The 14,943-nt window shown below is 44.7% G+C and overlaps 1 protein-coding gene across 1 annotated transcript; it reads left to right on the top strand.

Annotated features, from left to right (window-relative positions):
* The first annotated feature begins 2,475 nt into the window (after positions 1 to 2,475).
* Positions 2,476 to 12,963, top strand: LOC135239989 (PI-PLC X domain-containing protein 3-like). Its single transcript, XM_064309046.1, has 3 exons — positions 2,476 to 2,699; positions 11,026 to 11,734; positions 12,201 to 12,963. Exons 1-3 carry the CDS (start codon positions 2,597 to 2,599, stop codon positions 12,397 to 12,399), a joined length of 1,011 nt encoding a protein of 336 aa, XP_064165116.1. The 5' UTR covers positions 2,476 to 2,596; the 3' UTR covers positions 12,400 to 12,963.
* The last annotated feature ends 1,980 nt before the right edge of the window (positions 12,964 to 14,943 follow it).

The following is a 14,943-nucleotide window of genomic DNA, read 5'->3' as shown; positions in this document are numbered from 1 at the left end:
TCCTCTTTTTGTTTCTGTAGCTATAACGTGACAAAGATCACCTGTCGTGGCTGAGATGTGAATGACCTGTGGATGTAGAAGAATCTGTCTGAAATGTTGAACAGGAGGACAGATAATAACAATACTGAATGACTTGCGACAGACGGAGTGTAGAAGGGGAGGGGGTGAAGCGTAGGTGTTTTATTTACTGCTCGTGTAGCCTACTAATCTTCTATATTCCTCCTGCCCTCTCCGTTCCTTTGTGTGGAAGATTAGTGTGCGCTGTCCCCGGTGTGATAAGTGCAGACCACCGCCACCCCGCTTGTTAATGGTCAGCTCATTTCCGACACGTTTCACAAGTGGAATGCCTGCGGGTCTGTTTCCTCGTGTCCCGTAGCCCGAGAGAGAGATGCTTAGAAGAAAAATAATTATGAACTACATTTATACAGCACTTTGCATTTATCACCGTTAGGGGTGTGCAGAGACGCCATTATCTGTATCTGTATGTGTTCAACCAACAAAATTATCCGTCTATGTATCTGTATTTGGATAGAAGACAGGAAGTGGGCGTGGCTTATACCGGAAGTCACGTTAAATCAGGCAAATGTTGTATTTTCTAACCTTATATTCATTGCCAATGTTGTGCCTTCAAAGCATCAAATTGATTTAATATTGGCATATAATTAATTATGAAATATATATCCACATCCTCATACTGTACTTTTCATCTCTTTCTCTCTCTTTTTATTTTTAACTAAACTAAGTTTTATGAACTGTCTGAAATGACTAGTTAGTGAAATCAGAGTCCTATGTTGCAAACAGAATGGGCATTTTTATCTTGTGGCCATCATCCACAATGATATGAATTGATTTGAAGAAACATAATGGCTGACGCACATAATGTATCTATTAAATGTTTTGCAGCGCAGTGGCTCAAAGTTTGTTGGTGTGTGTGTGTGTGAGTTAGTAATACCAACAATGACTTTTATATTTATTGATTTATTGATTTTTATAGATTCAATCAGCTGGGCGTTTGGGCATATTATTTTACCGTTGTCAAGCAACCGCCGTTAAATGCGGAAACTCTGGTTGGTAGTTCATTTGCACCATTGTTAAGCAAAAACCTCTGGTCGTTAATTCTATGAAAACAATGATTCTATCAAGAAAAAATAGTTCCTTCTTATTTTGTACCATACAATTTGTTTATACCATGTATACCATACATATACCATGTCATTACATTATTTAATAAATCTGCATGAAACCATAAGTCAATCAGGTTCGCCGTCACTTCTCACCTAGCCTAGGTGAGATTAAAATTCTTGGCTTCAGGTCAGAATGGTCTCACTGCGTGCTTGTTATCCCGGCTAGCTAGCTAGCTAACCATTGAATTGTATTCAAAACAGCGGTTACTATAAACGCAATCGCAAAATTCACAAACATACGGATGAAAATGCATCCCGTAGCCATTAGGTAAATGTGGAACGCCTATTCTATTGTCCAAATAAGGGACGATTCCAATTTGCGGGATGGTTGACAACCATAAATAAAGCTAGACACAGGAACTAGAAATGTGATTAAACATTGCCATCAATTGTGAAATTGGACATTGAAAGGGGGAGGGGATGTAACAACAATTTAAAAGCGAAATAATAATGTTGATGTTTAAGGGGAGGCACCACCCCTTAATAGGAAAAAAAAATTCCTTTACTCATATCAAATTAAATTTTACCAGTTGAATACAAATAGGTTTTTTTTGTATTATGACTTTTCATTTTTTATTTTTCAAATATGCAAATGAGCTATTCGCTCATTAAATATACACTCATTTGCATATAAGACGCTTGTATGCAAATTAGTACATATTTAATAAGCTAATACCTCATTGCATAATATAATAAGCGTATTCAATATTTAAGCTCAACAAATAAAATCTGGACTGAGTCCTTAGTAAAGACTTGAGGTTGATTAGTAGAATCAGGTGTGTAACTGCTTGGTTGGAACAAAAGCCTGCACCCACACCGGCCCTTTCTGGCCCGAGTTGAGAACCACCGCTCTAGACCAACAACATGAAAATAGATCAGCACTACCCTCGTGGACAGCACCACAAAGAGCTACACGACGGAAAGGCCGTTTGCAGAGCGGGTGTTCGTTTTTTTTGCGAAGTTAAACAGTTCCTCTTCGGATGAGTTCGAAATATTTGCAACCCCATAAAAACGGTGATCACTTGTAATAAAAAAGACCACGAAACATGCTAGTGCCAATGCTCAGAGAAACGTAGAGACTGTACATGCGCTCCACGCGTCTTTCATTAATCATTAAACTGATCACGTTTTACGGAAGGCAATAAAAACAAACAGCGTTTAATAAACCATTAGTGTTTACGACTGTATAATGGACCGCTATACTGATAGTCGCTGTTTTCCGTTTATATTCAAAGTGAAACTATTAATCTTCTCAATTTGAATAAATATTTGTGGGCGTGGCGTGCTCCGGGTTCCCCCCTCTCTCTCTCCCTGTCTATCTGTCTCCACCCAACCCCCAGCGCCTCCACGCAGCAGTGGGGTGTTTCGCACAAAACGGAACCGGCGCAGAAGGTGAGTATAGGAGGCGCGAGATGGCTTCAAGTGAAGGAAAGCAGGATCTCAGGTTCGCGGACTGGATGGCCAGTTTGCCGGAGCACATGCACAACACGCCCCTCACGAATCTGGCCATACCGGGTGAGTAGTCTACTCTCTTCTATGCGCGGCTGGGATTGTCTCCAAACAACAGTAACATGATTTGATATTCATGTTAATGGTGTTTCCGCGTGCTTGATGGTTAAGGTGGCAGATAGTCTGTGTAACTCAGACGTTATATCTCTACAGAATTAGTTCCGTGGCAGCCACGCGCACTGACGCATAAAACACAATTCCCATATCGTGGCTAAACAGATATAGGTTACTAGTTTTCCTTCCTCGAGCGGTAACAATATTTAGCAGTTCATACTGTACATTTAATGGGGACTGGAAGTGGCACCAGGCGTGGAAGTTAAATGCGATTATATGATGGGCGTGTTGTCGCTTAAAGATAGACATGTGAGCAGCAGATGAAGAAAGATGTTTTGCCTCGTTACCGTAACATAACCTTAAAATTAACAATGCAGGAGGAAGATTTTAGTATCAAAACGTTCCGGGAGCTATTCCTGGAAAGCGCCCTGAACGAATCTAATAAATATCCAAGATCGCAAATGGAAATTTAAACTACCGGTACCCATGGAGCAATTACATGTTTGGAACTTATAGCAGGAGTCTCTGTAACTTTGTGGCATTTATTAGATGGGCTAATCCAACATGATGTGATCACGGAGTTGTTCAGAGACAGTGGAGAAGTTGATTCAGCGGCCGTCCATCTACACTAAATAAATGTACCGTATTCAACATGAAGCTGGCGTGGACATTATACTACCGGTCATGAAAGAATCAAAACTGAAAATCACAGACAGGGACAGAGACGTGCCCAACCTATTCCACCCAAGGATCGAACTCCCGCCTCCAATAGACATACACAGAGTGATTGCATAAATTAATATGGCAGCCACACAAATCCCCCCCCCCCCCCCCCCCCCCCGAGTGTCTCCGTTAAGTCCGTGGGAATACGAATTTGATAAGGCAATAATTCAATTTCGGTAACGTTCATGCTAAACGATATCGCTGGCGAGTGACTCTAAGCAACCGTGTCCTGCTACCTCTCGAAACACAGAAAAAAAATCAAAATCACTGCAGGTGGGGAGAGTTGGTCTTAGCCAGCAGTGCCCTGGAGCAGTAGCAGGAGAAGTGGTTTTCAAGCACCGTCTGGGAGATGAATGCCCGGGGTTCCCTGTGCTAGGGCAAGTACAAATGAAGAGCTGTGGCCGAGGGCCAATCGTTTCGCAGGACTATTGATACAGCCTTCTGCACTGAATGCTGGGTAATTTTACATCACTGCCGTGAAGTTTAATTCAATTATTTACGTTTTCTTTTGCTGAGATTTAATTAGTGTATAAACTTGTTTCCTCCAGTTACTGGCTAAAGTGTTAGAGCAGACACTCATGTAAGCATGCGCAGAATCAGTATCATTGCCACAAAAATAATTAAAGGTGGAGTCAATTCTATTTGTGTGTGTGTGTGTGTGCGAACTGACTATGTGGGAGACTAAATGTTCTGAGAGTCAGTCAATATGAACCGAGTGACGCAGCCAGCCAATCAGAACAGAGCATCAGAGCCAGCCAACTGGCACCGAGCAACATACCCAAAGTACTTGTGCTGTTGCCTCATATGCATTTGCATGCTCTTATGCACATTGCTTTTGCCCTGATTCCGCTATTATCAGGTGTCTATCAGCTGACCAATGGACCCAGATACATCAGCTTGGAGGGTGAAGTGGATCATGTGGCCACGAAGATGCACAACTGAGGAACATAAATTCCTTATTTCCTGCTATAAGTGTCTTTGTGATTGTAAAAATAGATATCCAAATCAAATTTAACCGAGTTGACATGACACTCCTCTAATCAGCATCTCTTGTCTTTTTTTTTGCATCCAACCAGCTTCCTTCCTTAGTCTCTACATCCAGTAAGCTTCTCTCATCACCCTCCTTGTCCAATCCTTATTCAAAGGGGTCTGTAGGATTTGTTTTTCTTCATATTTTAAGTGCACCTAAAGATTTGAGGTATTTCAGATCCATATTTGACCCACTTACATCAAAAATAATTGTAGGGATTTAGTAATTGCACTAGGTACAATGGCAGTGCTCATTATACTCATTGTGCATTGTGCAATATCATTTCCAAGAACCAGGCCTCTAAGCCTTAATGCCCTCTGCCGCACCCTTACCTAGTCCCATCCCAGCAGATCTATGCTTCCATGACAGGTGTCCTTAGATCCATGTGGAATGGAGTGAAGCTTAGTGAGGAGGACTAAAACCTTCCCATCAGGCCTCTGATAAAGCAGTGTGAGGGGAGCTTATCACACTTAAGGTGAATTTTCATTGAATGTAATTATTGCTAAGCAACCTGGCCGTGCACATACCAACGAGCTCGGCTTTCCACAGCTAGGCTCAGAGGATTTTCCCAGACGTTTAATCCGGGGGGGGGGCCCTCATAAAATCATTCAGGTTTTTGATTCTCCGGTTGGCTGTTCTCGCGTGTATAACTGTAGCAAGTTTCCCCAACGCACTCTTTAATCTGAATGGTGGGAAACCGGAGGTCCACATCGAAACCGGCAGGGCTGTCCCGAGATTCCCAAAACGCTCCCCCCCCCACCCCCCCCGGTCTTAAACTTTACTTTCATTTTCCCCCTGGGGGGAATAACGAAGCAGCGAGGGTAATATTGATATTAGCAGAGTGCTGTAGTTGGACGGGGGCGTAGATTAACTGGCCCAGAGATGGCATTAAAGAAACGTGAATGGCTGCGCGGTCGGGCTCTTACGGCTGCAGCAGCCCTGTGATCGTATCCCATTGGTCCTTCACACACATCGGTCTGCTGCAGTTCTCTCACACAGCCCTGTTCCTGGAAAGCAACTGATTCTTCTGGCATGTCCTCCATCTGGGCAACTGTCTAGATGATTATTTAGCATTGCCAAAGGCAAAACATTTCAGAGCCCTGGTAGGAACACTGACTTTTTTTGTTGTTAGCCAATTATCTCTTGCACAAGATAAAGCCTCCAGCGCCATCTTCTGAGTGTGAGATAACACTTGGCGTAGATCCAAATCTGGGTGGCAGTTTCTGAGTTACAATCCCAGGAACTGGATATGTAATTCAAAGGTTGCGGGTTTGATTCCTGGTTTGGGTCTCTTGAGCAAGGTACTTAACCTGAATTGATGTCATAATAGTAATAATCACAAAATGAAAGGAAAAATTCATAATCTGTACAATTTTCTCTCAATACGAGAATCGGCTGAAGGCTGAAATGGTGTTATATTGTGAGCATGATGTAATATTTATGAGATGTAGCTATAATTTCAGCTGAGATTTTATTACTGTAGTTCTAGCTAAGATAACGATCTAGTATATCGTTACTGGTGCCTATTTGCATTACAATACATAGTAACAACCTTAAGAGCTAGCCATTTAGGCCCTATAGCTAATGAACTACTGAACAAGCAATGCACACAAGATCGCAATATATTATTAGCCACTACTTCTATTACCGTAGTCAAAGGTTTACTCTTAAACTAATTCTACTACCAATAATCTTTGAAAACTGTTTTACATAAGTAACTTTTTGGAACTGACTGTAATTAGATTATTTGGTTTTATTAATGCGGGTGATTACATTCAGGAGGTACAATACATAGCATTTTACCATTCAGATTCAGAACATTTCCTATCAATCACTCCGACTGTGTAGTAAAAGTTTGGACAGAACGGCGTTTCTCCAGGCCAGTCTCCCTGACTCTCGTAACGGAGCACTGAAGCACCCAGCCTGGCTGTGATTCGCTGAGCTGAAGGAGCACATCTTCACCAGCTAAAAGACCGTATTTGCATACGCGACGTGCTATAACTGCATTGCCACTGCTCTGAGTGGTGCTGCTTCTGACACAGTTGCTGTTCCGCTGAATACTGCTGCCGGTGAGACCGCAAATGTCGATGCTAACGCAAACCGCCGTCTGACTAATCTAATGACACATCGAAAAAGAAAATGAAAAACCTCTGTCCAAACAATATTTCTGCCAAAAATCATATTTGTATGGCGTATGCTGTAATTTCCTTGGTAGATTGGCCGTTAATTGCTGCAGCTGGTGGGGGTGAAACTGTGGTGTTGTCTGTTATTAGCCTGAGAGCTGCCAGCGGGGGGGGGGGGATGTTGGGGTTTGGGTGTGGCTGGCCGTGTCCTCTCCGCCACACTGCTCCGTGTCGCGTCTAATTGCTTTCTTATTTACTACGTCCGCGGCTTTCTGTCACCGTGGAAACGGGCTGTGATTGATTCCCTGCTCCCAGCGTATCGTCGGCTGTGCCGCATATTAAACCCAGGCTCATTACAGCCAGAATGCTAAAGACAATCGCTGGTCACAATGTTGGCTGCACCAAAATCGTCCCACACATGAGGGCGTTAGTAGTCCATTTATGTATTAGTAATCCCCACAGAGGATATGATATAATATAATATAATATAATATAATATAATATAATATAATATAATTAATATAATATAATATAATGGTCTAGGGTAGGTGTTCTCTCTGAGGGGGACATGAGGTTTCACAGATGTCTAGCACCTGCTTCTTTCCTACGGCTCTGGAAGTGGTGATAGGTGCTGTTCTTATATCATCGTTGGTGTGTTTGCACCCAAGCACCCCAGGAGGCAGATTTCTGGTTGTGTTTGAGGTCAAATAAGTTCTCATTCTTCTCCCACGGAGGAGTTGCCAGCAAGCTGCAGATCAAAGGGTCCCCATACACCCGTGTGTGATTCCTCCTAACCAACAGGGGCAATCTGCCTCATATTTTAACACCTGTTTGGAAATCAGTATATCATAGTTAAGTGCTAAACGTGAGTACACTCAGTAAAATGGCCCTGTTTTCACCTCACTTTCTCATGCAGCTGGATAGAGACTCCCAGAGCAATCATTTGTGTCAAATCCTTTTTGTTTCATTGGAATGATAGAAATTTTAGACTGCCCAACACTGTTGTGGAGAGTAATTATATTGTTTGATTATAGGCAAGAGGCTCAGCTGGTTGTTTTAAACAGCGGGGAGAGCCATCCAAAATCTCATCCTAGTGTTTTAAAGGAATAACATCTGCTTGTCAGAATGTCTTCCAAAAATATGTCCAGGCTCTTTGTCTGTTAGGGTCAGAGATGCAACTGAATAATGAGATGAATAAACATGGCCACTGTTTGTGGCCATTGTGTTAACGTGGCCAATGGAAAAACAATGGAGGTGAGAACCGATGGAAAATTGTGTCTAATGTAATTCAGACTGAAGATAAAAATGTATCATTGCAGAGATAACATTCACAAATTTGATAACAAGACCACCGGGATTTACTAAAAAAAAAAAATAAACTGAACAGTATTATGTCTTAGCACATGCAGCTCCGTGACAGTTCTGGGAATGCTCTAAAATAGAGGAGTTAACTGGAGAGATGGATATCTGTGGACTTCAAATCAAATCAATTTCACGCCCCCTTTTTTTGCCAAGTAAAACTATAAATCCTGATTTGTAACATTTTACATTTTGTGTGTGTAATCAGCAGGAGCTGTGGGATATAGAGATTTGCTTCCACACTTTGAGATTGTGCTGACGCTGTTTTCCAGCATATTGAAATAAATTAGTTGAGGGAAATTAATACATTGCCTGATCTGTATCTTATTCTTCACTGGGGACCTTGTTGTTCTGCAGAAGTCAAACTAATTAAAATACCAGAGCTGTTGTGATGAAATGGTCAACAGTGCAAACAGAAGAGGTGTGTAAAAGATCCTGAGAGAGAAGGAGGAGCTGAAAGGGGAGAGTATCTGCCAAGTTAAACTCTCTTATCTCTCAGACAGTTGTTAAACTGCACGTTTAAGCTGATGTCTTTGTGGCTCTAGGTTTGAGTTACCTCTGTGAAGACAGCATAGTGGATATAGGGTCAGAGGTGACACAATGAAAGGCAACACAGGAGGCAGGGACACTTGTGTCTGATTGGTCCCTTGGGAGACAGTGTGACAGTAGTCAGGGTAATGTCCTATGGTAGAACAGCCAATTAGCTGCAAGTGTTCACCTCGTGCGCCTGTCCTATGAACTTGGGCTGAACTTAGCGTTTGTTGTGTGTCTCTTCGGGTTTTGCTGTTTAAGGGCATGAACTCTTATTTGCCAAGCCATCGTGTCGTTCACATTTTCCCCCTCCAAACCATTGACAGGAAACAAATACTGCAGAATGAGGGATTATGGGTACGCAATGCAGCTTTTCTCTACTCTGGGGATTTTTACAAATTGATTAAAAGCAAATGACAATATTTTGAGGTCCATCCAGAAAATGCACTGGCTTCCAATGCAGCAATCATGCCACATGTTCCGGGATCATGTCCAGCCGTGCGGGGTGATGCGTACCCGGTCAGAGAGTTGTCCGAGGACAGGAGGGATGGGGAAGCCTTTGGTCTGCTCCACACCGTTGGTGTGATCCACAGCTTTGGTCTGCTCCATTGATTTGGTCTGATTCACAATGCTGGTCTGCTCCACTGCATATCTGTAAAAGAGAGTCTATGTTTTGTTTGAGTACGGGCTATAGCTCTCTGATGAAACGCAGAGCACCAACTTATTTCCACAATGGCCTCTGAAATTGAAAATGAGATTTATTTCAGTCATTACGAATAACGGCATTATGTTCTCCACCAGTTTCCAAGTAAAAACAACTAAATAAATAAAAAAATTGAATGCAGCATAATTTGATTGTTTTGTAATTGCTTTAATGCATCCTGTGTGATTATGGGATCCGGGGTAATTAGCATTAAAGTTTGGGATTTTAAGAGCAGGGTGCTTTAAATCTGCTTCAGAGAGAAAGCCAAAGAGCCCTAATGGGGAATAATGGGTCTTGTGTGGTTTCCTCTTTTACGTCACAGTTTCCTCCGTGGTGGGCTAAATGTCAAGGGCAGGAAGGAAACTTGTACAGGAGCCGATGTGCCGGTGCAACGATGGGGACACTGTGTCGTAGGAGTTTCAAATGAACGCATGTTAATCCGAGGTCCTCATTCTCTAATCCCATTGTCGGCCTCTTGGCACTTTTGGCAAAGAGTAGGGGGGGGTCATCTGATAGTATGGCAAAATTGACCAAACTGGCTCACCTGGCAGTGTACTCATCTCCACTGTTTAAATGGCTGTTATTTCCTCTCTCTCCTCTTAAACTAATGGGTGGTGAGCGTTCCATAATAAAATGTCTTCTGTGCATCTCCCGGGGGGTGCTACACATTGGCTGTGGTTGACGTATTTTCCTCCTTCACGCTGAAGTGCACTGAGATTGAAAAGCACTGTGTAATTGCAGTCCATTATTGATATCCATCATTGCCAAGATGGCGGACTTGTCAGTCCATTATGTCCCTAAAGCTTGTACACTTGTATGTGTACATGAACATTTCATAGCCTGCAGTCGGTAATATAGAATTATAGTTTGAGTTCTAAACCCTCTTGGTTTCTTTTCAGTCTATGATGCAATAACAGGGAAGATGAGATATGATTGGCTGATTGTTGCTAGTGCGTTATCTTTCTGTGATTTGATTGGCTCACTGAGGCCAGTGTGTGGCCTTTCTGCGATCTGATTGGCTGATTGTGGCTGGTTTATGATCTTTCTGCTGTCTGAGTGGCTGAGTGGGGCTGGCATGGCTGGAGTTGCTTGGGGGGGGCGGGGGAGGTCGGAGACATGGTTCCAGAGGCTGAAAGGGTCAGGAAATCGAAGCACACTGAAATGTAATTTCCCCTTTTCATTTGTCCCAGTGAAATGTGCAGAATGCCAAGCTAATGGCCTCTCCAGGGCCCTACTGTACTATCACTGACTACAGCTCGGCCATCTTTATACAGCTGTGAGCTGATACAGGGCTTTGGGTTCCTATAAGAGACAGCCGCAGATCTACCGATTGTTGTATTTGTATGTTCAGTTTGTGTATTTGTGTGTGTGTGCATGCATGTGTGATTGTGTGTGTGTGTGTGTGTGTGTGTGTGTGTGTGTGTGGTGTGTGTGTATGTGTGTGTGTGTGTGGTGTTTGTGTGCGTGCATGCGTGTGTGTGGTGTGTGTGTGTGGTCTGTGTATGTGTGGTGTGTGTGTATGTGTGTGTGTGTGGTGTGTGTGGTGTGTGTGCTGGAGGCGCTCGAGCTGTTTACTCACACACGGCAGGTTTCAGCACTCCTACAGAATAACGTTCCCTGATCCTGCGCTTGCCTCTTTATATGATCTCGTCTGAACTCCACGTGTGAACCGCTCTCCTCCGTTTCGCTTCGCTTGCAGAAGCTCAGGCTTTATTCAATCGAAAGATCTCAATTTTCCGCTCGAGCGGGACCGAAAAGCAGAGCCTCGCTCCTGGCGGCTGACGCTCCCCTTCCCTCCCCCCCCCCCAGGCTCCCACGACTCCTTCAGCTTCCACATCGACGAGGCGTCGCCGGTGGGGCCCGAGCAGCCCGAGACGGTGCAGAGCTTCGTCTCCGTCTTCGGCGCCGTGGCCAAGAAGCTGATGCGGAAGTGGCTGGCCACGCAGAGCATGGACTTTGCCCGGCAGCTGGAGGCCGGCGTGCGCTTCTTCGACCTGCGCATCTCCACCAAGCCCCGCGACCCCGACGGCAGGCTCTACTTCGCGCACGGCCTCTACAGCGCCACCGTCAGGGAGGGCCTGGAGCAGATCGCCGGCTTCCTGGCTGGCCACGCCCGCGAGGCCGTCTTCCTGGACTTCAACCACTTCTACGGCGTGCAGAACGCGCACCACGAGAGCCTGGTGGCCATGCTGCGCGAGGTGTTCGGCGACCGCCTCTGCCCCGCCCTCTTCGCCCAGGAGGTGACGCTCAAGTACCTGTGGGAGAGGGAGTACCAGGTGCTGGTCTTCTACCACAACCCCGTGGCGCTGGAGGTGCCCTTCCTGTGGCCCGGCCAGATGATGCCCGCCCCCTGGGCCAACACCACCGACCCAGAGAAGCTGGTCCAGTTCCTCCAGGCCTCCGTGGCCGACCGACGGAGGCAGGGCAACTTCTTTGTGTCCCAGATGGTCCTCACCCCCAAAGCCAGCACCGTCATGAAGGGCATGGCCAGCGGGCTGAGGGAGACCATCACCGAGAGGTAGGGACGCGTCCGTCTGTCTGCCTGTCTGCCTGCCTGTCCGTCCGTCCGTCTGTCTGTCTGTCTGTCTTTCTGCCTCCCTGCCTGCCTGTCTGTCTATTCTTTCGTTCATCTGTCTGTCTGTCTGTACTTCTGTCTCTCTGCCTGCTTGCCTGTCTGTCTGTCTGTCTGTGATCTGTCTGTCCATCCATCCATCCGTCCGGCCGTCTGTCCGTCCGTCTGTCTGTCTGTTTGTCTGCCTGCCTGTCTGTCTGTCCATCCATCTGTCTGTCCGTCTGTCTGTTTATCTGTATGCATGTCTACCTCTAAATATCTTCTCTGTTTGTCTGTACCTTTCTGTCTGTCAGTGCCTTTTGTTTTGGGGCACGTGTGGGTGGGGCCTGTAGGGTGTGTCTGATTGGGGGACATGTGGGTGGGGTCTGTGGGGTGTGTCTGATTTTGGGGGGCGTTTTGGTGCACCTTGCAGGGCGTTGCCAGGGATGATGCAGTGGGTGAAGGCTCAGAGGCCGGGGGAGAGCGGCATCAACATCGTGACGGCGGACTTTGTGGAGCTTGGCGATTTTATCGGCACTGTCATCGCGCTCAACTACCTGCTGGAGGAGGAGGAGGAGGACAGCGCCTCCTGGAGGGAGCGCCCTCGCCTGCCGTCCAACGCGTCCAACTGAGGAGCCCCCACGGGCACGCTCTTCACTCGAGAGAAAGAGAGAGAGTGACATAATGCATATATCCATGCGTTATGTCACTCTGCACACTACCTGCAGTCTGAGATTTAACAATAAATCTGCACACTACCTGCAGTCTGAGATTTTACAACAGGTCTGTACACTACCTGCAGTCTGAGATTTTACAATAGGTCTGCACACTACCTGTAGTCTGTGATTTACATGCTACCTGTAGTCTGATATTTAACAATACACCTGCACACTACCTACAGTCTGAGATTTTACAACAGGTCTGTGCACTACCTGCAGTCTGAGATTTTACAATAGGTCTGCACACTACCTGTAGTATGAGATTTTACAATAAATCTACACACTACCTGTAGTCTGAGATTTTACAGTAAATCTACACACTACCTGTAGTCTGAGATTTTATAAGAACACACGAAATTCCAGCTTCCTGGCTCTGGGCTCCTGACTTCCTCTTTCTTGTTTTTTTCTTTGAGACCAAAGGTTTCTGTGTTTTTCTATCCAGCCACTAACATGAAGGGTGCTCTCTCTCTCTCTCTCTCTCTCTCTCTCTCTCTCTCTCTCTCTCTCTCTCTCTCTCTCTCTCTCTCTCTCTCGCATTGTCCCATGTCATGGCTATGCTGTAAAGTGCTGTACACCATGTGTGTGACTCTGTGTCACCACTGAGAACCGCTTTGTAAACTCCTCACAGCTAGACCAATGGGGGTTTGTAGCTGAAGGGGAAGGCACAGCGTGTTTTTCCTTGGCTGGTGTGAGTCAAAATCAGAGATGTTATTTATTTTTCCTCTGTTCGTAAGAACAGGGCACAATTTTACTTAAGAATGCACTGGATCCGTCGCCACGGTTCAGGTATGAATGCGCTGCTCCATATCCCGGTTAAGACTGGCCTGAAACAGACCAGCAACATTCTTGTTACTCTCCGTTCGCAAACAGGGCTATGTTGTCATCAGAGATATATCTGACTTGTCGCCGGGCTGTCAGTATTCCAATGGATATTCAGAAAATTCACAAAGGAGCGGAACAATGCATCAAATATATCCGTGACCACAGAAAGTAAGCGTAACAGTTACCATTGTTTACTCTCGCAATTATCTGACTCCAAATGAAATTAGAATTTAAAATTTGGTTTTAACTATACGTGGAGCTTGGGGTGGTTACACTCGACTCTGTCTTGTGCCATCATTCCTCAATATATGCTCCCGGGATTAGCACTATTGCTAAATCTCAGTTCGGTGAAGCCTACAGAGGGTAGAAGGCTGACCACCATAATACATGCATTCATTTTTGCATAGACAGTTATGAGCCCAGGCCAGTGCGCATTTATCGGGCTCCTTAAGGCGAATTTGACAAGAACCGACGTATAAGCCCAAGGGTCCTCTTAACCAAAAACCCAGAACCAATGCAACGCCAATCCCGTTAGCGGGCAGATCCTGGTCGCCAATCTAACTTGAGGACCTCACTAAAGACTTTCGCTGTACTAGACCCCTGATCAGTGGGTCTTAGTCAGAATTGTCCCCCTGAGTATTTAGTCAGAATTTTGGCCGAAAAGAATATGAAATGGATTAGAGTAAGATCATAGTAATAGATAAGAAAATGTGTAGATTAAAGTACGGTAGTCCATGTAGCGTTCAAAAGACCGAGATGACCTTCTGCAAGAGATATAGTTTGTCACTCATTGTCTGTTTTTCCTTCACTAAGTATTAATAGATAAAAAATCAGTCCCTGATTTATGAAATTAATATAACTTACCCCCTGTTGTATTAGGTAACAAAAAGTCCATGAGATAACAACAGGTTGCATCATGAAATTCACCTTTGTCATAAGGATCCCTTTGCCAGAGAAGGTTTCTACTGAACAAATAATGTTTAAATTCCAATTCAACTGATTAATGGGCAATTTACCCAACATAACAGGAGGGTTAACCTAAGTTAGGTAAAGTATGTGTATTAATATAGATATTACATTTGTTCAGTATATTGTAATTATGTTACTCTAATACAATATATTTCATCAGACAAAACAATATCTTAATGATCACATAATGCAGAGTATTTGAATAAAATGTCCGGTTTCCTTTATACAGTGCTTCTGGAAAGAAAAATGTATTTTTCCAGCTCAGTGCATGGTTTCTGAGTGAGATCCCTTGTTTGGAGTAAAGGAAAAAGGAAGGAGGTGTCCCGACTCACTTTTTCCTCATGATGGTAGTGTTTCGCTGTCTACAAGTAATGTCCAGTTGTGGCCGGGCAGTGACCTCTGCAAACAGATGGTTCTTGTCCTGAATAAGGCACCCTGGAGTTCAGGAGGTCGAAATCCATTTTCCAGGGTACAGCAGCCTCGGCCTAATGGTTTTCCGACCTGCCGTAAAGGAAATTCCTCCCATACTGGCGCGGTTTCTCAGACCCAGTTCCCATGCATCTATGTTAAAGATTTCCCCAGGTGTCCAGTCTTTCAGTCTGCCTTACAGCTTGCTGTGCTGCCACAGCTCACATTCCATGTAATTTATTCAAAAATAATGGACAT

This window comes from Anguilla rostrata, chromosome 14, assembly GCF_018555375.3.
Source record: "Anguilla rostrata isolate EN2019 chromosome 14, ASM1855537v3, whole genome shotgun sequence".
NCBI lineage: Eukaryota > Metazoa > Chordata > Actinopteri > Anguilliformes > Anguillidae > Anguilla > Anguilla rostrata.
This window is presented reverse-complemented; position numbering and strand designations above follow the sequence as displayed.